The sequence below is a fragment of the Daucus carota genome, chromosome 8, assembly GCF_001625215.2.
Source record: "Daucus carota subsp. sativus chromosome 8, DH1 v3.0, whole genome shotgun sequence".
Taxonomy (NCBI): domain Eukaryota; kingdom Viridiplantae; phylum Streptophyta; class Magnoliopsida; order Apiales; family Apiaceae; genus Daucus; species Daucus carota.
In genome coordinates this window covers 22,911,178-22,937,892 of record NC_030388.2, presented here as the reverse complement: position 1 = coordinate 22,937,892, position 26,715 = coordinate 22,911,178, and the positions used below count along the sequence as shown (strand labels likewise).

The 26,715-nt window shown below is 33.6% G+C and overlaps 3 protein-coding genes across 3 annotated transcripts; 1 reads left to right on the top strand and 2 right to left on the bottom strand.

The window, feature by feature from the left end:
- Positions 1-6,565: 6,565 nt before the first annotated feature.
- On the top strand, positions 6,566-8,228 carry LOC108197426 (E3 ubiquitin-protein ligase RDUF2). Its single transcript, XM_064083313.1, has one exon. The coding sequence runs from the start codon at positions 6,735-6,737 to the stop codon at positions 7,824-7,826; it is 1,092 nt and encodes a 363-aa protein (XP_063939383.1). The 5' UTR covers positions 6,566-6,734; the 3' UTR covers positions 7,827-8,228.
- Positions 8,229-17,561: 9,333 nt separating this feature from the next.
- LOC108198375 (uncharacterized) lies at positions 17,562-18,951 on the bottom strand. The gene has a single exon (XM_017366128.2). The coding sequence runs from the start codon at positions 18,949-18,951 to the stop codon at positions 17,659-17,661; it is 1,293 nt and encodes a 430-aa protein (XP_017221617.1). The 3' UTR covers positions 17,562-17,658.
- A 276-nt stretch (positions 18,952-19,227) lies between these two features.
- LOC108198374 (glutathione S-transferase T3-like) lies at positions 19,228-20,343 on the bottom strand. The gene has a single exon (XM_017366127.1). The coding sequence runs from the start codon at positions 20,341-20,343 to the stop codon at positions 19,228-19,230; it is 1,116 nt and encodes a 371-aa protein (XP_017221616.1).
- Positions 20,344-26,715: the final 6,372 nt, after the last annotated feature.

Genomic DNA, 26,715 nt, shown 5'->3' with positions numbered 1-26,715 from the left:
ATTCATATGTACAAATAAATGTTGGTAATAATAATAAAAGTATTTGCTTTTTCATCTAAAAATACATAATTGAATCAATAACAAAATAATATTTGAAAGTACACATTCATCACAAGTTACAACACTCGACTAAACATATTCATATCAAAAATAATACCTTAAACTCGATTCTGATTACGACCCGTCCCGCTCCAGAGACTAACTACCCCTCAGAACTGTAGAGTTCTATTTTATCATAACTAAAATATTTGAATATCTAAATATACAATCGAATATTGAGCTTACATCAGCTAGGGACGTAACAGTATCTGTATCTGTAGTGTAATATTCAAAATTATCGGTTACATTAACTGATATTGAATCAATAAATGACCTTAAAACATGAACAATTTTTTATCTTGAAAGATGAGCTCTCACGATATTCACCACCGTGCCATATTTGATACAAGCATTACGGATCACCCAAAGTACCATGTAAAATTTTTTTACAAGCGTTATCGAAACCCATAACAAAACACACCAAAATATCAAAACAAACACAAACATCCCAAAAAGATGAGCACGACTAACAACCTTGATGACAAGGCACTGACCAAGGACTCACCCAAAAAGGGTTAGATCATGATTTTATCAATAAAATCAATAAATAAGATAGAAGACGGAAGATGAAAAAAGGAAGATGATTAATTAATAAAGAGGATGAAGGTGGAAGAGAAAAAAAGTGATGACTAATTAGAACCCTAATTTTGGAAGTCGACTCTCAAAACAGCAAACTCTACTCTTATAATATAATATTATAATTGTTAGCAAATTAATTAAGCTGCAATATCAAACGCACATCTTGAATTCATATTACGCATTAAATAGGGTTGGCAACGGGTCGGGTCGGGTTTCTTTAGATTCCGACCCGATCTATTATATTTCGGGTCAGTTCCGGTCCGGGTCCGGATCTGGAAAATGAAGATCCAGATCCGATTCGTAGGGTTTTTTCGGGTTTCGGTTAGGGTTCGGGTCTAATTCGGATATTTAAAAAATAATATTAAATAAAAATTAAAAATTACATATCTATAAAAAAATGTGATGATTAATTTTTTTTAAAATTTAGGATTATAAAAAAAGGTGTTACAAGTTTCGTCTAGTACAATAAACACATGAAACATGTTAACTTAATTGCATAACATTGCATATTATATACTTATATATAATAAGCGTAAGGGAGATAATTTGGTCGCATGGTTCCATGGTCCAAAAGCTTATCATCCGTTGGATCGTATATTGAACAAATAAGCACCGTTAAATTAAGACAAAATTAACTTTTGTTCTGTAAGGCAACTGATAGCTATTTGCATGTTTATGATTCCTTTTCTGAATTCAAAACAAATTCTGTCTTTAATGTAAAATAAATATTTCCTACCAGTTTTATTTGTAGAATTATATCGCACCATCTGTTTCAAAATATATATAGAGTTTTACTCCAATAGAAACCTCCTTAGCCTAGAAACTAAAAACCAAACTGAAATATCACTAAATCCTAAAGCATATACCACTAAATTCTTAAACAACCCCATCTCCATCTCCATCTTCACCAACCCCACCTCCACATCCGCCACTGCCACCACCTCCGTCTCACCTCCTCTATAACCACCACCACCTCTATGCCGCCCGCCCCCTCCATCTCCACCTACATTATTTCTCTGACAACACAATCTCCACCTCCATCTTCACCAACCCCGTCTTGGTCGCTGCTTCAACCTTCTTCAGCCCCGTTCATACTTCTTTTTCCACCTCGGCTCAACTTCAAAACGCGGCGGAGCCGCCACTATTCCGGCAAAGCTCCAACCACCTACTTCAAGCCACCCACACTTTCGCTACAATCATCCTTCCTCCATCTCCACCTTCACCTCCACCATCTCCACCACCGTCACTACCATCTGAATCGAAAACGTGAACAGATCTGGAGATTTGAGCAGTTTTTGGAACATATATGGAGATTCCGGGCTGTTCTGCAAGTTTTCACTAATTCTTGCAACACAGATCACTAAATCCTAAAGAGAATATCATTAAATTGTACTGCGAATATCACTAACTTGTATTGGTTTCTAGTTTTTATTTTAAAAGTGGTTTCTATTTGATCATGAGCCTATATAATATATATATATATATATATAAATCGCACCGTCATAATTTTTTATAAAATATATATTTTAAAACTAATAAGTCGGGTTTATGTGAGGAACGAATACAAAAACTTTTTCTTAATCCAAAACAACCTTCTTATTGCATGTTTATGATTCCTTTTCTTAATTCAAAACAAATTATATTTATCAGTTTTAATCTAGAACCATAATTTAGAAAAATATTTAAATCACATTATAATAATTTTAATATAAAATATATTTATAAATATAATCTAATAGAAGTTGGCCTCACATATTCAACTCAAAATTTTATTACAATTTGATAGAAAGAATTTAATACCTTTGACATGATACATACGAGACAAGGAATGACTTGATTACAATAGTTTATTTGAAGTCATTAATGGTTGTGATGATGTATTTACAACAGTTCTAACTTATAAACAAATCATAATTTCAAAATTTATTTTATTGAAAATTTTGATTTATTATTTATAAATTAATTTTTTTCGCACCATTTAAAATATATTTAAAAAATTTATAAATAATTAAAAAGCTCTTGTGTCTTGCACGGGCTATAAGCTAGTGTTTAGTAAAATTGTTAACTTAATTAAAATTGGTTAACTTAATTGTACAATTCGGCGAAATAGAAAACTTTCATATGTGCGAGCGTCACGTCGTCACCTTGTCAAGCATAGAAGCCTAGCATTGGGAAAACTCTGTTTTGATTTCCAACCAACCTTGAGGGCTCACTTTATGCTCGTTCTTTTTTTCAAAAATTAAATATTCACTAAAATTTTGATATTAATTTAGTTATAGAAAAACATATATTAGTATATTAATTATTTGATTTCGTAATTAAATTATTTTTTTGAAAAGACAAAAGAATAATTTTAAAAGATATTTTAATATTTGATTTTATTTCTAAAATTTTTTAAGAATATATATACTAAGATAACAGTCTTTAAATATAAAAATAATAAATAGTTAGTTCTGAATACAGAAAACAGAAAATGATAGAAAACAAAATCTAAATTATTCTTAAAGATAAATATTTTGGTGTTACTTTTGAAAGAAAAATAAATTTCGATTAAGATGAATTTTTCTCTTTGCTTTATCAAATTAAAATTGCACCGCTCTCACCACTATTATTGTTACCTACCTTGCCATTTGCCAATATCTTATGTTTAGTACTCCCTCCGTCCCGTTGAATTGTTAACATGACACGCTTTTTAAGACTTCTATAAAATATAGTTGTATGAGGTTTTTTTTTATAAAAAAAATTCTGAATAAAAGTTTGATGTTTAAACTTTTATTCAGAAAAAAAATAAATTAAAAAACATTATAGAACTATACTTTATAAAAGCCTCAAAATGCGTGCAAACAGTGAACGTTAACAACCCGGTGGGACGGAGGGAGTATTAGTTGAGCCTGTGAATTGTGTCGACAAATCTACACCATTAAATTAAGTTCCTCGAATGCCACGCTGCAGAATCTAAATACCCAAAATCAAGTTCAACTAATCTGCAATCTGCTCAATGCAAACTTATCTTCAACGCTAACGTGCACTTTGAATGTCTATCCATGTGATTAAATAACTAAACCATCTAGGGTTTAGCCGCCTCCCTCCTCTCTCCCTCTCATCTAGGGTTTGTGCATTTTCAAGTAAATTAAGGGGCTTCCACTGGTTTTCTCCGGTGGAAAGCCCCAACCCCTTCATTTTTCCTTTATTCTCGTTAATTTCCTTTCAATAAAACCTAATCTTTTGGGTGTTTGTGTGTCTCTCCTCTTGGAGTGTGTGTCTTGTCTCTCCTTTTGGAGTGTTTTGTTATGTTTTTGTCTAATTGTGATTGGGTTCATTTGATGTTGGATATATTGAGAACGAGTTTATTGATATTTTTGGTGATCTGCAAAGACTGTATTGATTCTGAGACGGTGGTGATTATTGTAAGAGCTCACCTTTCACAATAAAAGATTGTTCATTCTTCACGGGGTTACACTTTCGGCATGTCTATAGCTGGTATCCGGCATGTAGATAGCTGGGGTGCCTTCGGCATGTCTATAGCTGGTGTCCGGCACGTAGATAGCTGTGGTGCCGTTTCTCCAATCTCAATTCATGCGATTGGTGTTTCTGAACATTGGGCTAACAATGGGTTTTACGTGATATGGTCAATTGCGATGGTACTATTTCGAGAGATGTTGGTGCAGTTTGGATCACTTGGGATGTCTTTGATTTCGTTTTTAGTTTCAAGAATTTTTAAATTCTATGTGTTAAACGATCAGGAAACAAATCATCTAATTGTTTTTAGTATGTTATTTGTTTTACCACCTGGTTGTATCGGCAGTTGGGGATTTGTCCCGACTGTATTATATTCAAGTTAATGAAATCTTCTTGCATTTGTCAAAAAAAATAAAAATAACTAAACCATCAATGTAATATAGTAAATTATTTATTTGGGCCGTCAATCCAAAAAATATTTCAGACGAATTATTTAATTCGATATAACTTTCAACTGGGACATTGTATATTAAAAATATTTCACCGCTATTAATTATCTTACCTTCGTTCCCCTTCGTCGATTTCAATCACCTCCTGTCTCCTTCGACCAACAGCCTTCCGCCCCCCTCTCCTTAGGAGGTAGGTGTGACAATATTGGACCCGACCCGACAACCCGACACGAATTTGACTCGTAAAATACGAATTCAGGTTGGAGTTTTTCGGGTTCGGGTCGAATTCGGGTTGACCCAAAATCAACCCAGAAAAAACGGGTCGAATTCGGGTTACCCGAAATTGACCCGAAATTACCCGATAAGTAATATATAATTAAATATTATATATATTTATATTATTTTTATAATATTTATCTGTTAAATTTAATAAAAAATTATTTAATTTAATAAAAATTAATTTATTTCAATTAAAATAATAATTATTTATTATTTATAAAATATATTTATAAATTAATATTATTTTTCGGATCGAGTTCGGGTTACTCGCGGGTAGTGCGGGTCGGGTTCGGGTTGGGGTTGGGTATTCTGACCCATTAAAATTTCAGATCGGGTTCGGATTGAGTAAAATTTTTGACCCACAACAGTCAACCCGACCCGAACCCGATCCGAAACCCGAAATTGTCAGCTCTACCTCTCCTCTCCTCTTCTTCTCCCTTCCAACTGAGCCAACAGAAAATCGATACTCCCTCCGTTTCTTTTTTCTTTTCTTGTTTATGATGTCGGTACTGTTCATAACATGAGACAAATTACTAATTTACATCTAATCTATAAAACTAAATATAGTCATGAGTGATCTTGTTAGATTCGTATTCACGAGTACTTTAATACGGTGAAATTTTTATATTTAATGCTACTACGAAATGAAAGATATTAACGATCAAAAATGTGTGTTGGCAAACGTGAAAAGTACAAACAGGAAAAGTATTTAGGGACGGAGGGAGTAACCAGTAAAGAATGTTGAGGCGGAGAGAGAAATCAAATTTTCTAACATTATATTTTACATGATTTATTATCAGTTAAATTTGAAAGTTATTAGAAATAGAAGTTTTTTTTTTTTTTTGAGAGAAGAAATAGAAGTTTTAAAACCATAATTTAAGATAGAAATTTAAGATGCAAATCATAATTTTGAAAGTTATAAATTTAAAATTAACCGTTGACCTAATTGAAAATAGATACAAAGTTGAGTGATTAATTTGCTATACATTTAAACTATATCATTAGTGTGATATTAGTGTAATATTAAAATGGTGATGTAAAGTTGAGTGATTAATTTGCATGAAATGGAAGGTATTGATTTATATCACAAAAAATATAAATCAAAAATAATATTTTTAACTATCGGTCAAATGACTTAAAAATGTGTGCCGAAAGTCAAAACGTCAAATGATAGAAAACAAAGGGAGTACTACTCTCTCTAAAATCTTTCAAATATAAAATTTTTTAAAATTTGCAAATATTCTACTTTCTTTAATTCACTTTTTCATTTCTTTATTACTTATCTCTCCACCTCCCTCTCTATCTTCTTCTCCTTTTTCACAGTTTCATCAACATAATCGTCGGATTAATTCACCGCCCCGCTCTTGCTCTCATTGAATCGCCGAGTGAACGTCTTCCGCCGCGGCTCCGTCACAACGGTCGCCCCGCTCTTGGTCCGATTGAATCGCCGGATGAACGTTCTTTACCGCGACCCCGCCACAATCGCCATTCTATATAAATTATAAATAATAAAATATATAATATTAATTTTAAAAATTAGACCAACACAATTTTTTCGGCTAGATTTCTAATTATAACCGGAATCGAACAATTAAATTTTTAATTCCGATTTCAGTTTCAGATTCGATTTGACACCGTTCGATGCGGTTTTAAATTTTTTTAATTTATATTCTATTTTTTGCTCAGTCCCCTCGACCTGCCCAAATTCACATTCTCAATCAAACACCACACACACAAGTTACTTGTAAAATTTAGTTTTCATTTTCAGACACACACACGCACTAGTTGTACTTCTATCTTTAAACTCTCTAGATCTACACGCACTATATACACACAAATTTCTACGGTTTGCATTTCACACACACAAACATGCCTTCTTCTTCTCACTGGTGCTACAGATGCAGCCGATACGTTAGGGTTTTAAATCAACAATCTCTTAATAATCTCTCTTGCCCCGATTGTAACGCCGGGTTTGTGGAGTCCATCGATAACCCGAACCGAAACCGCTTGTTCATGATCGGAAATCGCGCCAATTTAGATCAGAATTCCACGCCGGCGATCCGCCGAAGTCGCCGCACCGGCGACGACCGGTCTCCGTTCAATCCTGTCATTGTTCTTCGTGGAAATAGTGATGGGTCTGAGCAAATGGGTGATTCCGGGTCGGGTTCCGGATCCGTGTCCGGGTCGGGTTTTGAGTTGTATTATGATGATGGTGCCGGGTCGGGTTTGAGGCCGTTGCCGAATAGTGTGTCGGGGTCTTTGTTGGGTTCGGGGTTCGATCGGTTGTTGGATCAGCTATCGCAAATTGAAGCGAATGGAGTTGGGAGGATTGATCATCCACCGGCTTCGAAAGTGGCGATTGAGTCGATGCCCAGTGTGGTGATTGGTGATGATCATGTTTGTAGTGAGCTGCATTGTGCTGTTTGTACTGAATTGTTTGAGTTTGGGACCGAAGCTCGAGAAATGCCTTGTAAGCACATTTATCATTATGATTGTATTGTGCCTTGGTTGTCTATTCGTAATTCTTGTCCTGTTTGTCGATATGAATTGCCTATTGAGTCTAGTGGAGTTGAGAATGAGGAAAATGTGGAGCAGAATAATGAAGATGAAAGTATTGGGTTGACGATATGGAGGTTGCCGGGAGGTGGATTTGCTGTGGGGAGGTTTTCAGGTGGTAGGAGAGGTGAACGAGAATTACCTGTTGTGTTTACAGAGATGGACGGCGGGTTTAATAATAATGGGGCTCCGAGGAGGATTTCCTGGGCTTCTAGAGGGAATGTGAGTAGGGAAAGAGGTGGGTTCAGGCGAGTTTTAGGGAATTTGTTTAGTTGTTTTGGCGGTTCAAGATCATTGGATGCTAGTTCAAGTTCTGATTCTAGGGTGAATGTTAGGAGTAATTCGGTGACGTCGGTATTTAGCAACTCTTCTTCACCTAGACACATGCCTTTTGATCGACGATAACATGAATACAAGTATGTTTGTGTAATATGCTAGTAATTGTCTTTTCAGAAAGATGAACATTCTATGTTTTTGGGAGACATACATGATTGTGGATCTTGTACATAATAAAGAGGACGACTTAATCTTGATGAACAGAACTCCCCTGGAATAATTCATTATATTACGGCACCTTATTGTGCAGAAGGTTAGCTGAAAAGGTAGAGCCTTATTACTATCTGAGCTGACTTCTTTGAAGTATAAGGTACACAGATTCTTTTACACTGAGAATGCGCAAATATGACATTTCTGAAGGGTTTCTTAGATTGTAATCTGTTTATCCACTTGTAGTTAGCTATGTTTAGTTTTTCCTTGCAAGATGTTTTTACGGATTTTGAATTTGTAAAGTTTCATTATTTTATGCCATATCCTCTTTATCCAAGTAAACCGGGAAAATTTACGTATGACGGCTTTTAGAGAATATGCTGGTGAATATGCCATATGATTTTGCAAGTTGCTTTAATAAACGATCTGTGCTCCCATGTGCATCTTTATTAGATCTTGTACCTCAGGTATGCACTATACACCCCTCTTAATTGTTGAAGCATATTGCTTAATATCACACCTTATGGTATTATTTAAGATTGCCCTTTTGGATTATGTTTTGACAAAGTAGATAGTATTCATATTCTTATGTTCGAATATGTAGGCACAAAGTACCTTAATATCCTAGAAATGTTTCTTTATGGTTAATCTGTTACGTCATTACATTCTTGTTGTGTGTCTAGGTATAAACTGATGAAGGAACTTAAATTAATTTGCATATAATTGATAGTTGAAAATAGATCAAATGAATGCTTGGGCAAATATAGGAATTATAAAAGCTCATGTTGAATCTTTATGGGACTATTTGGATCAAACATGGTGAAACTTGAATCACGATAATTTAATGGGGAATTCATAATGGCACTGTTGTGCTCTTTACTTCTTGTGATGTTACAATAATTCCGATAGTAATGAATTTTTGCGAATGGCACAAGTCAAATTTTTGAAATACCCTAAGTTGTAGATTAGTATTAGCAATAATTTAGTGAAAGAAACATAATTAGAGAGAAGAGACTTGAAGATAAGGCGATTGAAGATAAATATACCTAATTGCTTTTCTGCTTCAAGAGAGAGAATATTAAAAAAATAATTCTCCTGGTGTCTACTATTATATAATGATAGTTAACTGGTTAATTGAAATCAATAGTTTAGTTGTAAGATGAGTGGTATCATTGTGAAGAGATCATTCATATGTTCAAGTAAGTGTAAATAGACATTAATTTCAGAGAATTAATTGAAGGTGGGATTAAATCGATGGTGGTAGTTGAGTAGAATAAGGCCATGCCACAGCTGAACATGATGGAAATATTGTTAGTTACTGGTACATTCTGAATTCTGAAACCAATGGGACATGGTACATGTTTTAGATGGACTTAGGACGAGGGATAAAAGAGCTGGAGCAGACCTATGGGATAGTGTGGCCACCTCATTCACTGAGTATGCGTTTTCTTTACGGCTCACCCTTTGTTGTTAGTTAACCGTGGTTCTAGCTGAGAGACAGGTATCCCCCTAAGCTCCAAATGTGTCCCATTTGGTGCTTGGTGGCATATAGAAAAAAGTTATCTTTAACACAGCGCTAATCCTCACTATAAAATATAGAGACCCTCTTTAATCGTCCTATGTTCTTTCCTTTTTGACTCTTGCCAATTTCTCAAAGCAGATTCTCCCGTGTAACTTAATGTAGTGAATCAGCTCCCGTACTAGAAAATGTTCCAGCACTCAAAAGGCCGTGATTAGTGGTGGGAAAGCGAGGCACCTCTAATATATTATTATGTTATTGACGAAATTTGAACATCAGAACTTTAGTAGCATTTTAGTGAAATATATATAATTCAATATTACGGTTCTCATTAATTTGATTTAAGTGATCCAATATTTATGATGCACCGTACTGGACTACCTTTTGTATGTCTAGTTTTAATAATATAGTATAGATTACATATTTACTACCTTTTACTCTCTTTGTCTCATTCAATTTTGTCGTGCACTGCTTGACACGTACTTAAAAAATAAGTTACTGAACAATATTTCGAACTATCCTTACAGGAGCATTAAAGTTTGTGCTTATAGATTAGATATGAGAATTTGACCCTAGCACTTGTCAAGATGAGTATTTATGGTTTTTTTGGACTGCTTTCAGTACAAAATGCATTTATTTTGGCTTTTATGTTTTCTGCAACGCAAGCAGAGCCTTCATATAGGTTTACCCATAGTGTTGCAAGACTTTAGCGTTTTAGTGGTTAGTGGTAACGGTAACACATTCTAATACTATTCGGATGAGCCAGAGTCGAACCCGGATTTTCGGAGACAACAGAGGATAAACCCACCACATGGGTTATCCAATTGTGCTCGGTAACACGCATTTTAAAGTCTTCTTATTTTGATATTTCGAGTAAAATATACTGAATATGTTTATTTCTGTTTACGTTTTTACCCGAAATGCATAAAACTCTTTTTCGGACACCAGATGATGTCGAGAGTCGTTTTTGCTTTTCATGCAACTCACTTATGTAAACAACTTCAGATGAACGTCTACATTAAATTTCAAGTTTGACATGGTAACTTCGACATTCTAGGAACCTAGATTCTTGCTTCTACCTAGCCCCTTATAATCACAACAAATTACAAGATCTGCATCATCAATAAATGAGTGAGATTTCGGGGCCGTTTGGGTGAGCTTAAAATAAGTGCTTCTTGCTTAAAATAAAAAAGTGAAGTAGAAGTTAGAAGTTAGTTAAGACTTATAAGTGATTAAAGTGTTTGGGAAAAAAGCAGAAGTCATGAAACAAAAGCTAGGAATCGTAGCTTTTTATAAGTGCTTCTCGATTTTTTACACAAACGGTACGAAATAAGTGCTTCTAACTTAAAAGTCCAGAAGCATGGCTTAAAAGCCCCGCCAAACAGCCACTTCGTAAAATCGCGATGGTATTCCAAGAAAAACGGGGAGGGAACGAAGATCTGGCTACAGTAGAATAGAAGTCTAATAAATCAAAATGAAAAAGCACGCCCTAGCAATGATAAGGTTAGAAATGATTAATGCACAAACTTTATATCAGCGTGATATACCTGTCGATTGCGAGGAGAAAAATAATCAAGTTCAACAGTTTAAAGCAAATCCAATTATTGAAAATATGGCACCCAAAATCTAATTCGATTTACCATTATTGCCACAATGACCCACACAATCCAACTACATCGAGCACAAATGTTGAGGAGGATCTCTTAATTCTTAAACACAGATTACCCCTTACACTGATCCCAATTAGAATCACGCTTTGTGAAAACAATCATAAGAGTAGTGATTAATGTCATAATCGAAACACTAACGCATGATATATGAGTCAGATGATATCTTAACCGTTCTTTATTCTTATTTGATTGATGGTTGAAAATTCTCAATTTTGTTGGCAAATTCAATATCTGAGCTCGTCTAAACATAAAAAAAATTGCTACTCATGAATTTTATTTTTAACCTATACTTCTAAGTTCTGAATACGTGTCACTTCTAAATATCGATAGAACATCAATATATGCTGGGAGGATGATTTATTATTTTGGGAGTGTTTGGTCGGACTCTATAAGTTATAACCACTTATTCGTACCGTAAAGTTAAAAATTATTTATAAAAAGTTTTGTTTCGTAACTTCTACTTATTTCCTAAACACTTTAATCACTTATAATTCTTAACTTGTTTCTACTTCAACTCTTTACTTTATCAAGAAGAGCTTATTTTAAACTCACCTAAATGGTCAAAGAGAAATTTTGTATATTACTTCGTGTGAAAATAGAGAAATATAAAATAAAACTAGACTTGCACCGTTTGATTAGTAGTCCGTAATCCAGGTAATTAGAAAACATAAAAATGGTCAAGAATTGAATAATAGCAAAAAGAATTAAGTATGAAAAGCAGAGGCCATCAATCTCATACTTGCCTTTAACCTTACTTTATGTTTTACCCAGTCCTATTCACAAGTGAAAAAGAGTGAGCAGCACAGCAGTGTGAAAAAGCCCAAAGTTATGGCCTCCACTCCACTCCACGGAAAGAGTCAAAGCCTGAGAGTGGTCCAGCAGCTGTTGTGGTCAAAGATTTTAAGCAACAGTTGTAGCAGCTGCCATATGGTCTTTTTTTCCTTGCCCTTGCAGACTTCATCCATATCCTCATCCAACAATATTTTCCAGTAAATTTTACATTTCAGTAAATATTTTGTGAAATAATTGGAAGTGACAACCAATTAGGTTCGATCTGGTTAAAAACAGCTAATAATAACTTATAAATTTAAGCCAACTTTTCACTTATAATTCACTTCTATAGTTTAAGCAATAAAAAATCAATTCTTTTAAGTTCAGCCAAACAGCCCCATAATATCTCGCAATCGAGTTTGTACGATGACTATTTGGCCATGACTTATAAGTAGTTTTTCAAAAATACTAACATGCAATTAGGTTAATCTTATTTTCCAAAAACAAGAGCTTATTTATAAAAAAATAGTTTACTTTTTTCTAAAATAAGTCTTTATATTTTTGTCAAATAACGAATATGAAACACTTCTTTAACATCTACATCCAAAATAACTCTAAAACAAAATTTTTTTTAAATAAAAGAACGACTTATTTTATGAAAATATTGGTTGCCAAAAAGGTGCTAGATTTTTCCGTTTATAAGTAACTTATAAGTTAAACGAGAGGTGGAGGTGTTACACCGGGTAGAGTGAACTTTAACCGCGGTGAATCTTGTGATATATACGTACAGCTGTGGAATCTGTTTAATGAAAGTGATGGTACTAGTTGCAGAAAACCTGGTAAAACTTTTAACCTTTTACTTTCTCTTGGTAACTATTAAAATCCATTCTCGTACATTTTACACAATAAAGTCATATGCACCACTATCCCAAATTTTTTCAACTTAAAATGACCACCGTTGAAATCAAATCAATATAATACTGATCACTGATCAGCAGTAATGGTAACATATAAAAATCGCATCTTTATTAAGTGGCATTAGTATAAGAAGAAACGAAAGTAAAGTTGTCAATTCTCTCTCCCACGTTGATCCAGTTTTGCGAGACTGCCACATATTTTGAACTACTCTACGCTAGTAATAAAAAATGGTAAAAAATTTAGAGCTACAAGATAATCTATAGTAAATTATTGTAATAAAATAAGATTAGTGTCAGGCTAGCACACCGGATCCACACAGTGCTGCACTGCCCACTGCTATGCTTCAATGGGAATCTCTCTCTCTCTCTCTCCCTATCTCTCCCGGAGAGATTTCAAGAAGCACCATCAATTCAAGTCAATCATCAAGACTGAAATTTATAAAGGCATCACCTATATATTGAGTTGATGTTTGTATTTCATAACATTAATAAATCCTACATAAACATAAAGAATCTGTGTCTCTTACAGAGATTTAGACCTCAAAAAACAAAAATCTATAGCCATATCACATATGTATTTACATATAAAGGGTCTTCTTGAATCCTCCTAACCAAGAAAAAAAAAACTGACCCACAAGATAAAATCTCGAAAAAAGTTGAAAAAGATCAGGAATCAGAGAAATTGTCACGCCAGCAGATGAGCATGGTGACACAGCGCCTCATGATGTAGAATCTGGCTCTCTGTTCTTTGACAAGCCTAGCACACTTTCTTGTGAATGCACATCTTCTTCTAGAAGATGAGTGATGAGTTCTTGAGCTGGATTGGTTCATGGATGCTGAGTTTCTTGAGGAGAATGAGCCTTCTTTCTTGGAGAGCTTCCACTTCTCATCTAGACAGAGCTCTGTGTTTCTTGATCCTCCACCACTTGTACTAGGCACACTAGGAGCTGTTGTTGCAGCCATGTTGGAGTAAAATCTCGAGCAACTTTTGGGTTTCTTTTTGGGACTACACAAAGGTGAGAGAGAGAGAGAGTTAAACTGTGGTTCTGTGTGATTGGGTTTGTTGAAGATGATAATTGTGAGGAAAGAGACTGAGAGAGATGAAATGAGTAAGGGGGAGTATTTATAAGAGAAAAGAGAAGTTTAAAGTAGATGGGTACGTATGGCAGTGGTTATCACCTGGGGGCTGGGGCCTTGTATGTTTACAGCAGACTCACCTTTTTCTATTTACTAGCACTCCCTTTCTTTTATTTAATCAACTCGAATAATTTTATAGATTGAAATTCATGGTTATAAAAATCAAAAATCAGAACGGATCAGTTGATATATGAATTCAGGATTTGTAGTAGATTTTATGAATTAATTTTCAATTAAATCATAGTGTAGTCGATAAATCGATCGGCGGGTTAACAAGCCAAGATTAGTCAATCGACCAATCCATGCCGCGTAAAAATACCTTAAAAAAATAATCAAAATTAATCGGAGATCTTCAGAACACTGGTTGAGCTCAGAATGACCCGATATTTTTCTTATATAAAGTTATACTATAAATTATAAATCAAACAAATAAAGGGTTTAGATCTTTTAACCAGGAAAATGTGTTTTTGTTGCTTGAAGTGATGAACTCAGAATCATGCGGAGAGAGTTAGCACTACAAATCCCAATGAAACTTAAATAAAATGTCAGTTTTTTTCTACATAAATAAATAACACAATAAATGGGTTGATCACTTAAGAATAAAGGCAGGCACTAAATGCAAGTAAAGTAAATCTCACTGAGCCTGTAAGAGTGATGTCACTGTTAAAGTTCCAGTGAGAGAGGTTAAAACTGAAATAGCAGGTTATGAAGTTGAAGATTAAAGTAATATGAATTGTCATGGACATTTGAGGAAATGTATTAACAGAATCTGTTCTGAGTTAAAAGGATGCATACATACGGACAGTGTTTATACTCCCTCCGTCCCATTTTAACTGCTTTTGACTTTTTTATACGTATTTTAAGGTGTTAAAAAAATCATATCTAAACATAATTATTCTTTGTATAATTTATATCAAATAAAAGTTTAGAATCTAAACTTTAATTTGATATAAAAATTGAATTTTTTTATTAAGTGTAGATATAGGTTTTTTGCATCTCAATATACGTGTCAAAAAGTCAAACATCAGTTAAAATGGGACAGGGAGTATATAGTTAGTTCGGTTTTCAATTTCATTAATGAGGAGATATGTATGTTTTATTTATTACAATGGAATGAATATTTACTCAACTTCTGGAGCTATCACTTTCTACACTCTTCCTCTCTGTATTGTTTCTGCATTCTGGCGATCATATAAACATATATAGTAACATAAACTCATTTATAATTGGATCAGTTCGTGATATATTATTCGTGAATTAAAAGTGTGATAACGAAAAAATTCACAAGCGTTCTTATAAATTTAGTGTTGTTATTTATAACGGATAAAAGAACGTTACAATTAGTAATCGTTTTCATATAAAAAAAAATTACTAGTTATAACGGATGTATAGACGTTATATTGAACGAGCATGTTCATGTAAAAGAAGCGTTACTAGTTATAACCGATAATAAACGTAAATGTCGTAGACTATGTCTCATATGACTAATTGCAGATCTCACACATTTATAATTGGGTCAATATGTGACATATTTTGGCGAATAAAAAATGAGATAGGATTAAAAAAAAAATTTATAGATTTTATTCATATCAATCAAGTGTTGCTATCTATAATGGGTAAAAAACTTTACACCAGATAATTGTATACATATACAAAAAAGTGTTGCTTCATTTGTTCCTCTCATTTCTTTATGATTTTTTTACATTTCTCTCTTCCTCTTTGTATTGTTTCTGCATTCTGGTGATCATATAAACATAGTAACATAAACTAATTCATAATTGGGTCAGTTCGTGATATATTTTTTGTGAATTATATTAGAAGTGGGATGACGAATATATTCACAAGTTTCGTTCATATAAATTTAGTGTTGTTATTTGTAACGGGTAAAAAAAATGTTATAATGAGTGATCGTATCCATATAGAAAGAAAATATTACTACTTATAACGGATATACAAACATTATATTAAACAAGCGTATTCACATAAATAAAAATGTTACTAGTTATAACGGATAATAAAAACGTAAATGTTGTAGACTATGTCTCTCATGATTAAATATTGCAGAGCTCACTCGTTTATAATTAGGTCAATGTATGACATATTTTGAAGAATAAAAAATTTGATAAGATTAAAAAGAATCATAGATTTTGTTCATATAAATCAAAGTGTTACTATATATAATGGGTAAAAAAACTTTACACGGATAATTGTATAGATACAAAAGAAAGTGTTACTTCCTTTATCCCTCTTTTTTTTACGGTCTTTTTACATTGTTTAACACGTACTTTAAAATATATATAAAATAGAATTTCATAAATTATTTTAAATTTTTTCCCAAAAATAAAAATATTAAACTTTTAGTCAAAAAAATAAAATTCAAAATAATTTGTCAAATTATATTTTATGAAAGCATTAAAGTACATGTTGCGCCCCCGTCGCCTCGTGTAAACAACTAAGGAACGGACGGAGTATTCTTGTATTCATATAAAAGAAGCGTTACTAGTTATAACCGATAATAACAATCTAGACAGGGTCCTTTATAATGAATCGCCAATAATTCATCAACAATTGGGTCAGTTTGTGACATATTTTTCTGCGAATAAAAAGCGTGATAAGATTAAAAAAAATCACAAGTTTTGTTCATAAGTGTTATTATTATAACGGATAAAAAAGCGTTGCACTGAATAATTGTATTCGTATAATAAAATTATTACTAAGTATAACGAATAACATGAACATTATTGTGGATAAACGTATTCATATAAAAGAAGCGTTGCCAGTTACAACGGCATTATAGCGAATAAACGTATTCATATAAAAGAAGCGTTGCCAGTTACAACGAGTGATAAGAAGATAACGTTGTGGTGGACTTGGTCTTTGTAACTGGTCTTGGCCACTAGGGCAATCGACCTGGGTCGACTTGGCAACAGTTCGAATGAGTAGAGGACAACCTTTGACTGACCATTATCCTCTTTAAAAAAATGGAACAGACCGCATCGTTACATTAATTTAATTATAAAAATCAAATAAATAAATTCAAACAAGTGTTAACACACGTTAACCATGGTGCACCGAAAAACAAGCACGTAACCGAACAACAGGAGTTGATTCGCGGGCTGAATAATTCACGAATAATTTGTTGATTCCCAAATATGCCCAACTTGTCGGATTTGCGGGCGATTGTGATTTTAAACTTAACGACCTGTATTCGATTCGTTATTTTTAACAATTCGGGCCGGACCGGTTCAAACCGCTACTTGATTAAATTTAAACGAATAATTAACAGTCTGGTTCTGCACGAGTGGTTCGAAACCTCTCATTTGGCCAGCAGTACCTGTGACTAATTGCAGAAATCAATGTAGTAAGACCATCCACAATGCTGTGGACAAGTTTTTCTTCAATGGGCCCCATTTGGATACCACCTCATCACAAAACTGTCCACCGTCCAAAACTATCCAAGCTCATGCAATGTACAGCCCATTTGCTTTATTTTTGTAGGACCCATTTTAATTATTTTATTGTCTCATATTTGTAGTAAATTTACGTATGCTATGTCGTTACAATTTAACTTAATTTTTCTAATTCTCATATTCTGTGTTTATTTTTTAAAAAATTTTATTAAAATAAAAAACATATCATGTAATTAAAATGCATCATATTATTAAAAACTTAAATGATAAAATGTTACATAAACATCACACAGGAAAGCATTAAATTTAAAAATTACAATATAAAAATTAACGATTGTTGTGAAACTGCGAGATATGCTCAATCAAGTCATTTTGGAGCTGACGATGTGTCCGTTTATCACGCAGCTGTATGATATTTTGAATATACGTTTCATACGGGATAAAAGGTTCTTCACCTAAATTTGGTTGCATTAAGCCATTTGTTGCATCATCATAAGTTGGTAAAGGACCAAATTGAGTGGCGTACGTGTCCCTCTCGTCTTCAACAATCATGTTATGTATTATGATGCATGCTCTCATAATTCTCCCAAGATCCGCTTTGTCCCAAAAACGTGAAGGACCACGAACAATTGCGAAACGAGACTGCAACACACCAAACGCTCGTTCAACATCTTTTCGCTGACTTTCTTGATATTTCGAAAATAATTTTCTTTTCTCACCTTGTGGACGTGATATTGTTTTCACAAATGTTGCCCATTCAGGATATATTCCATCTGTCAAGTAGTAGCCCATATTATAATTGTTCCCATTGATAGTATAATTTACCTCTGGAGCACGACCTTGTAACACTTCATCAAATACTGGTGATCGGTCTAATACATTTATGTCATTATTTGATCCAGCAACTCCAAAAAATGCATGCCATATCCATAGATCAGATGAAGCAACAGCTTCTAGTAAAATTGTTGCAACTCCTTTGTGACCACTCATGAACATTCCCTTCCACGCTTTAGGACAATTTTTCCACTGCCAGTGCATGCAGTCAATGCTGCCCATCATACCAGGAAATCCACGAGCCTCGCCCATCTGTAGTAGACGTTCTACATCATTGGAGTTCGGCTTGCGCAAGTATTCACTCTCAAATATCATAATGATATTAGAGACAAATTTCTTTAAGCATTCAATCGCCGTAGTCTCTCCAATACGAACATAATCATCAACAGCGTCAGCAGATACTCCATACGCCAACATACGTATTGCTGCAGTGCATTTTTGTAAAGGTGATAAGCCTTTTCTTCCCACTGCATCGATTCTTTGTTGAAAGTATGGATCAGAATTTGAAAGAGCATCCACAATACGCAGAAAAACATGTCTTCCCATACGAAATCTTCGGCGGAAGATTTGTTCAGGATATACTGGATTCGGTGAAAAGTAATCATTCATGAGACGCTGATGACCTGATTCACGGTCTCTGAATATACTTTTTCGAGGCTTGGATCGTGAGCTCTGTCCGTATATTTCATGATACAACTCAAGACGACGATTGTCTTCAGCATCATCGAAACAAAACTCATCGATGAATTCTTCAGTAAACTTTTCTAGTGAAGGTGTTTGATCCATTGTAAAGTGAATTGAACAAACTAACACAAGTAGTTTATATAGAAGAAAAAAACGAATATATTCTAACACTAGCCTCCAACGGCTACATTACAAACAAATGAAAACAAACACTAGACTCCAACGGCTATATTACAAACAAATGAAAACAAACACTAGACTCCAACGGCTATATTACAAACAAATGAAAACAAACACTAGACTCCAACGGCTATATTACAAACAAATGAAAACAAACACTAGCCTCCAACGGCTACATTACAAACAAATAAAAACAAACTAGTTCCTTGCCATAATTTTTTCAAGCAATTTTGAATGAGCCATCCGCTGAATATCATTCATTTTAGTAGTATCTGCCAAAATGACTTGTAAATCCATTTCAGTTTGCTTTGCCTCAATCTCTTTTTCTCGAGTCTCAATTTCCTTTTGACGAGTTTCATTTATTGCTTCCATTAGATTTAGCTTTCGACATGTACTAGCTCGTAATTCTTCCCACTCATCGGACGCTTGTACCGCTCTTGCCTTTCCCTTTCCCTTTCTTTTAGCCGCTTCCCTACCTTTAGGACGAACAGGAGATTCAGCAACATTCTCACTTGTTGGTGTATCGTTATTTCCCGATGATGAGTAAGCTCCAGAGCTGCTTATTTTAGTTCTTTTCGAACTGTCAGTGGTTGAAGGAGTTCTCCACTTGGGTTGTCTACGAAGCTCAAACCAATGCTTATCAAAGTTAGACTTCTTTTTGTATTTGGCAGAATGCAAAATATGAGCTTTCTCATTTACGTCATCCAAATTTGCACCACTCCCCATTTTCTTATAAGCGTCTTCATAACATGATCCAAATTTCTGAGCACCTTCATTTATGCGTTGCCACCTTTTTCTCATAGCTGCAGCTCCTCTCTTGATGACACCGGGATTATCTTCCTCGCAATATTGTTGAATTCGGTCCCAAAATGCGTCGGCTTTTTGATCAGTGCCCACTAGGGGATCAATTGACACATTCAACCATGCACTTATTAAAAGCTTATCTTCAGCCCACTTCCACTGTCCAGTAATTTCTCGTACTTCTTCAGTTTCCTCAAAATCATCATTTAGATCAATAAAATTTCTATTATTAAAGGCGGGCACTTGTGAGTGTGGAGAATTTTCGAAATTAGGAGGTGATTGTTGAGTTTCAAATTGTGAATTTGAAAATGTAGGAAATGGATACTGATATGGAGAATTTTGAGGATATGAAAATGGATATTGAGAATTTTGAGAATGTGGAAATGGGTATTGAGAATTTGGGGTTTGAGAATTAAAATTTTGTGGATTTGGGAAATAAGAATTTGGATATGGATATGGAAATTGAGGGTTCGGATTTGTAGAATTTGGAGGTGGGGGATTATTTGGATTCATCTTTTGAGAGAAATTTTAATTTTTCAAGAAGTAAGAGTGTGAATAATAAAATGTGAATTTTTAGGTATTTATAAAAAAAAAATCTTACCGTTAATATATTAACGTTACATTCGTAACGTTAATATTACCGTTTCCTCATTTCAATTGTTGATGTATGTGTATAAAGTAGCTGCAGCATTTTTCAGTTTTTGTAATAAAATAATATAAATAAGCAGGTTTTACAGAAGTTGTCCAGGGACACCATGCTGTCCATGGCCGCTTTTTTTAACTTCTCTCCAATGCTAAACATGTGTATATGAGGTGCCCACTTCTTTTTTGCATGCCCCGAGGCACAATGTGTCCCTGCATTGTAGATGGTCTAAGTATGATCTCTGCGGGGTTAAATGAAATGAAGCTGCAGTCTTGCAGGATATCTATTATTATGCATAATGTGTTGATAATATAGTGAAGAAAATGCTTGCGTCCAAGAAAAGAGATAAAATAAGTTTCTTGTTTGATAGGTACCTGCCATGTGACAGGACAACCACTGGCCTTCTCTCTTGCATCTTTTAGGACACAGCCCCACTTTGAGTACAGAGAACATAGAGGCCAACAGCTTCCTCAATATGTCAATTGAAACCAACTTCATAAACAAACACACCCTTCATTAGTAATGTAGTAACTGACATTTATTTTCCTCCTTTCTCCACTGACCACTCTGGTCATTCTTCTTTTACTACAAGTACTAATGTTAACCGAGTAGTAACATTCGGGAGCTAGGTAAAAACAAAAAATCTTACGGGGTAGTATGAATGAACATTGTTATTGATGCCCAGTAGACCAACTAGAGAGGGGCTAACTTAATGTCATAAACTGAACTCAAATCTCGACCGATCAGCTAAAATCCAAATTTAGTATAATATTTCTCGTCTTTAAAAAGTGAGTAAATTTTGGGACCGTTTGGGTTAGCTTAAAAAAAGTAATTTCTTACTTATAATAAAGAAGTGAAGTAGAAGTGAGAAGTAAATAAGTTAATAAATTGTTTGGAAAAAAAGCAGAAACTATTCTTCTCAGCTTCTTAAAAATGCTTCTAATTCTTTACACAAACGGGTCAAGAGAAGTAGAAACCAGAAGCAGCTTCTGCTTCTCTCAACCAAACGGACCCTTTATTTTTTTAGTTCTACTATTTTTGGGTATTTGATAAAATTGTGGAAATTAAATATCCTGACTCGGATGTTTCGAAATTCTGATTCCGAGCTTTACTCTCCCATTTTTGTAGTAGATGATGGTCGACAGGTTCATGCCCTTGGTTTGGTTTGGTGAGTGACAACAGAAATGGGTCCATGGGCACAGGATGAGCATGAGCATTGACAATAGAATCCTATACCCATGATTTCAATGATTCAATAATTAAGGTTAGGGCCCTTGGCGTGATGTTTTGCCTCATTTATTATATAAATAACATGTTTTAATTGAATTACTTGACGGATTCTTTTCACAAGACAGGAGTGAAGACAAGAATGATCAAGTTTGTAACCAGTAGATCTTGCACTCACTACTCACATGTGAAGTGTGGGAACATTAAACAAGCCATGCATCAAAATTTATTTTTATTTTTTTAAATGACGCAAAATATCTAAGAGGTTTGGGCGAAAATATGCATATTTAACTTCTCACAAGATTAATATGGAATATTTAAATATTTATACATAATTTTATTATACAAGGTATAACTTATATTGGTGTACCCGTATGTGTCACCAAAGAAATAAAATTAAGTGAATAAATTCAAATTTTAATGTATAAACATATAAGGCCAATAAATTGATAAATTGAATAAAATAATAGTATTCTCATTTTTTATTTAAAAAGAAAATTTCAAACTCTGATATTATATAGAAAGCATTCAAATAAATGAACATGACAAATAAATCACAGAGTAGTGAATTAATATTTTTAATATATGCTTATAAGTAAATAAAACGTTTGATGTTTAAATTTATATTATATATTAAATTTAAAATGTTAAAAATTTGATAGTCCAAATACTTGAACTTTAGTAGTTGATTAATATTACGGATCTCATCTTCTGTTTATTCAAACTAGTTGAGAAGCCGCGCGTTGCGGCGGGTTATAAAAAATTATATTAACAATTTAATATTAATATTTATAAAATAAAATAAATTTGAGGCAACTTATAAAAATTATATTAATGATTTAAAATTAATATTTATAGAATAAAAATAAATTTATATTATAAACATCTCGATACAATACCAATATTAATATATAAAATTGTAAAATTGGACTATAATTCATGAGTGGAAAAATGAAAATAAAAATCTGGATGCAAATGATTCAAAGCACGACAAATTTTAATTTTAGATGTGTTTAACATTGGTGCGTAAAAGTCTAAAAAATATTGAGATACAACTTTGAAACCATCCTAGACATTATGTTCTAGTTGTACGAACATTAATCATCTCGGGATGTATGAAGTCCAATCTATTCACAGGTTTATTAGTGATTCCCTCCTTCTTTTTTTTGGATTGGTTGTCCGCAAAAACATCAATTTAAATCCATGCGATCGCAATCTATAACTGACCTTGCTTGCGAGTTGCAAAAATCTTTATTTTTTTTGATACTTTATAAACAACTTTCACTTAAAAGATGCTTGAACCGAGCAAACAGATATTGTGGAAGTGTTGCATGAATAATCTTTTCCTGTATACAAAGTAAATCATATAAAAATTAACAACAAACATGTCCGATGAACAAAACAAACATTATAAAAAAATAACGAACAAACATGTATGCCTAACAATTAATTTATTGAACTTTTCATCCAACAATATCATGTCAAGACTGTATTATTCCCACATCCGACGAACTCTTGCTCTTATCAGCCAATCATCTCTATCACCATTCAATACATTTAGCACAAATATCTAGCATAGTGTAACTCATTATTATATTAGTTGGAGAAGACAAATAAGCTTAAAAAAAATTGTGTGCATTAAATTTTATGATGTCTGACCTCAATTTATAGGGGGTTGATTTGAGAAGAGACCGCTTATCAAAAATATTTACTGTTTTTGATATACACCTTTTCCAAAAATATGATGATAGTTTCAAATTCTGATTTAATTTTGATACAATTATAGAAGTTGATTTGAGAAGAGATTACTTATCAAAAATATTTTCTATTTTTGATATACACATTTTTCAAAAATATGATGATAGTTTCAAATTCTGATTTGATTTTGATATTTTGAAAAAGATAGTTCTGAAACTTTCTTCCAGTATATCCGAAACTAAAAAAGACAGTTTTTATTTTTGATATTTTTTCATCCAAAAATTCTAGAAAATTGAAAAAATATAACGGAGCTCTCAGAGAGGCGCCACCTATACGCCCCTCGCTTCTCCTTTATATAAGTATATTGATGATTTCTTTGTTAAGACTAATTTTGAGCAACTCATATTAGTTAAAATATATATAATAATTCTTTTTTTTTTACAAACAAATGATTTTATTAACGGAAATTACTCATCAGCATCCAGTGAGGACAAATCCCCGAACTGTCAACTACAATCTATTGTAAAACAAAGAACGAGCTAAACAAATAAGTAGCCGTTTTGTTTTCAGATCGCTTAACACACATAGAATATTCAAATTCTTTGATCCAAAAAGTAATACAATGACATGTCCAGCAATCCAATCTACATCATCTATGAAACTATGAAACTAGTAGCATCACAATTGATTTTCACATAAACATCATCTGTCGCCCACATTCAGAACTTTCAATTATATCAATTGATATCTGAGCAACAAGGACTCATAAAATATGTACAAATTTTTATTGTGAAAGATGAGTTTTTACAATATTCACCGTGATACCAGAATCGATACGACTTACGGATCATTCAAAATACAGTAAGAATCCTTTTAGAAAATAACTACGAACTCCAAAAATAATTGTATTCCTAACTATTGAGCCGTTCTAGAAAGCCTAGGGCAGGTGAACCCAACCTATATTAATATGGACAAGGGCCATTGGCCCATTGTATTACACGTGTCGGTCGGCGCAACGCATGTACTGTGTCACCTTGCCCTCAGACCAAAAGTCTTCACCAGTCATTCTGGTCAAACACAATCAACTTGCACAGTGTTACATACATGTATCACCCACAGATATTAATTATAAAATGAAAAAGATTAACTTCTCCTAATTAAAAAGGGAATCATATTATCTCTGATTATTCCACACTAATCTCAAGTAATACCTTGGTGCTTTATTTTTTGGTTTGTTTTATTTTACTGCATTTCATGCTTTGACTTGACATGTGATAACTTTTTCCTTTTTGGTTTTTTCTGTATTGTTGTGATAAAAGAGACATCCCCGCTTACTAAAATCATTTCGATTTTCTTTGTATAACATGCAAGAAAAGGTTTGACGAGCTCCAATATTCAGATTATTGCTAAAATTTGTTGATGCATGTCACATTTTTAATATAAATTTTGGAGATCCTAACTTTCATATTAATATAAATTTTTATGTTAACAGTTTCTTCAAACAGCAAAACCTAACCTAAATAACTTGTAAATCATGATATTCAATATTTTTAATAATTTAAAAATCCAAATCAACGGAGCCGTTTGGATAAACTTAAAAAAGTGCTTATTGCTTAAAGTAAAGAAGTGTACTAGAAGTGAGAAGCAGATTAAGACTTATAAGTGATTAAACTGTTTTGAAATAAGCAGAAGTCCTGAGACACAAGCTATCATTCGTAGCTTTTTATAAGTGTTTCTGGCTTTTTACACAAACAAGCCAAGAAAATTAGAAGTCAGCTTCTTCCGAAAAGAAGTCAGAAGTTTGGTTACCCAAACGGGCACAATTACTCACTTATAATCATTTATTTATTTTAAATAATAAATGACTTCTTTTAATGTGAGCTAAACAGTAAACAGTCCTATAATTTTTGTTGCAAGCTACAAAATTTTAAATGATATTCCGAGGCAGATAGGTTAAGGGGCAGTTATTTGTTTCTACATATAATCAGAAAAGAGGGCATATGCTACACAAAAGGAGACCTAGCTAGCTGGTTGACATCCATATTTCACGGACTAACTTTGTACTGAATCTTTTGATTTCTTTCGGGGTGCTTCAATTATTGAGCCGCTTATTTATCAGCATCAGCATGCTATATTTTTAGGTGGGGAACAGATTGCACAAAAGTTGCAATGTTTACAGTTTGCAGCTTCAAATTACTCCAACACACTTGCTCAGCTTAACTATGTTCAGTAGTTTTCCATGTCTCCTCAGCGACAATACGTATGTGCAACACGTAATATGTGTAACTGATGTACATTAGTAAAAACCGAGTCCGAGTAATGGATTGATTGTTACGACGTAATTTTAGGAGTTGTCTCGTATTATAACTAGATTACAGAGCCAGTTTGGAACAATCCATGTCTCCATGATAATCTCATCTCAAGATGAGTCTAGAAAGAGACAGATATACCATTTAAAGATGTCTCTAGAAAGAGACAGATACTGATATTACTTGTTGGACTAACTAAGTAAGCCATAACTCCACAATATCTGCTTTGGACCTAGTCCATACGACTTTGTTTTTGGACACCCCTAAAGGATTCGTATTATTGAAGTTGCTATTCTAATTTTCTGCCCCTCACACAATTGATGTGGGACAACTCATTGTTACATGGAAATCGCTCTTTTGAATTTAAAGTAACAATATGCTTATCACGGCCCTACCACATTCCCATCCTTCTACCAAAGTGAAAAATATCTCGCAACCAAAGAAGATACCATCCTTAATCTTGATTATCTCAGTAATCAATTTATAACAAATCCACTAGATCACCAGTCATGTGGCCACCTTCAAAAGAAGTAGCATATATAACTCTGACTGCTCCATAATTTGACTGATTATCTGCAAACTGGATGAGAATATAATCAAGATCAACATGGCCCCATGTGGAGCTCTTTATCATGAGCCTTAAGATACACATTTGTGCATCACTCAATCAGCAGGAAGCCCTGTTTCATTGCAAACACTTGAAGAAAGACTGAAAAAAAAAAAGGACTTAACACATCAGACAGAAAATGCAAACCCCCAGACTTGTGTTTGAATTGAGCAGCACTTCATGCCACATATCGATGTTTCGAAGCGAAAACTAGTCCAAGAAGGCTGGATATACATGCTGCAACTCTGTATCTTCTTGGTTCAAGGCTTTTTGCTGATTCTGAATTGAATTTTATATAGGTTAATGATTGCAGATACAAGATCCTGTTTCCTCTTTTACTGCAACCATGTTCATTAATTTCGTTGATTCGGTTTTTTCGATTCGGCTAAGCTACCAATATA

Bases quoted from the DNA above. Each gene is read 5' to 3' on its own strand.
- LOC108198374 (XM_017366127.1), bottom strand. From the start codon at position 20,343: ATGAATCCAAATAATCCCCCACCTCCAAATTCTACAAATCCGAACCCT.
- LOC108198375 (XM_017366128.2), bottom strand. From the start codon at position 18,951: ATGGATCAAACACCTTCACTAGAAAAGTTTACTGAAGAATTCATCGAT.
- LOC108197426 (XM_064083313.1), top strand. From the start codon at position 6,735: ATGCCTTCTTCTTCTCACTGGTGCTACAGATGCAGCCGATACGTTAGG.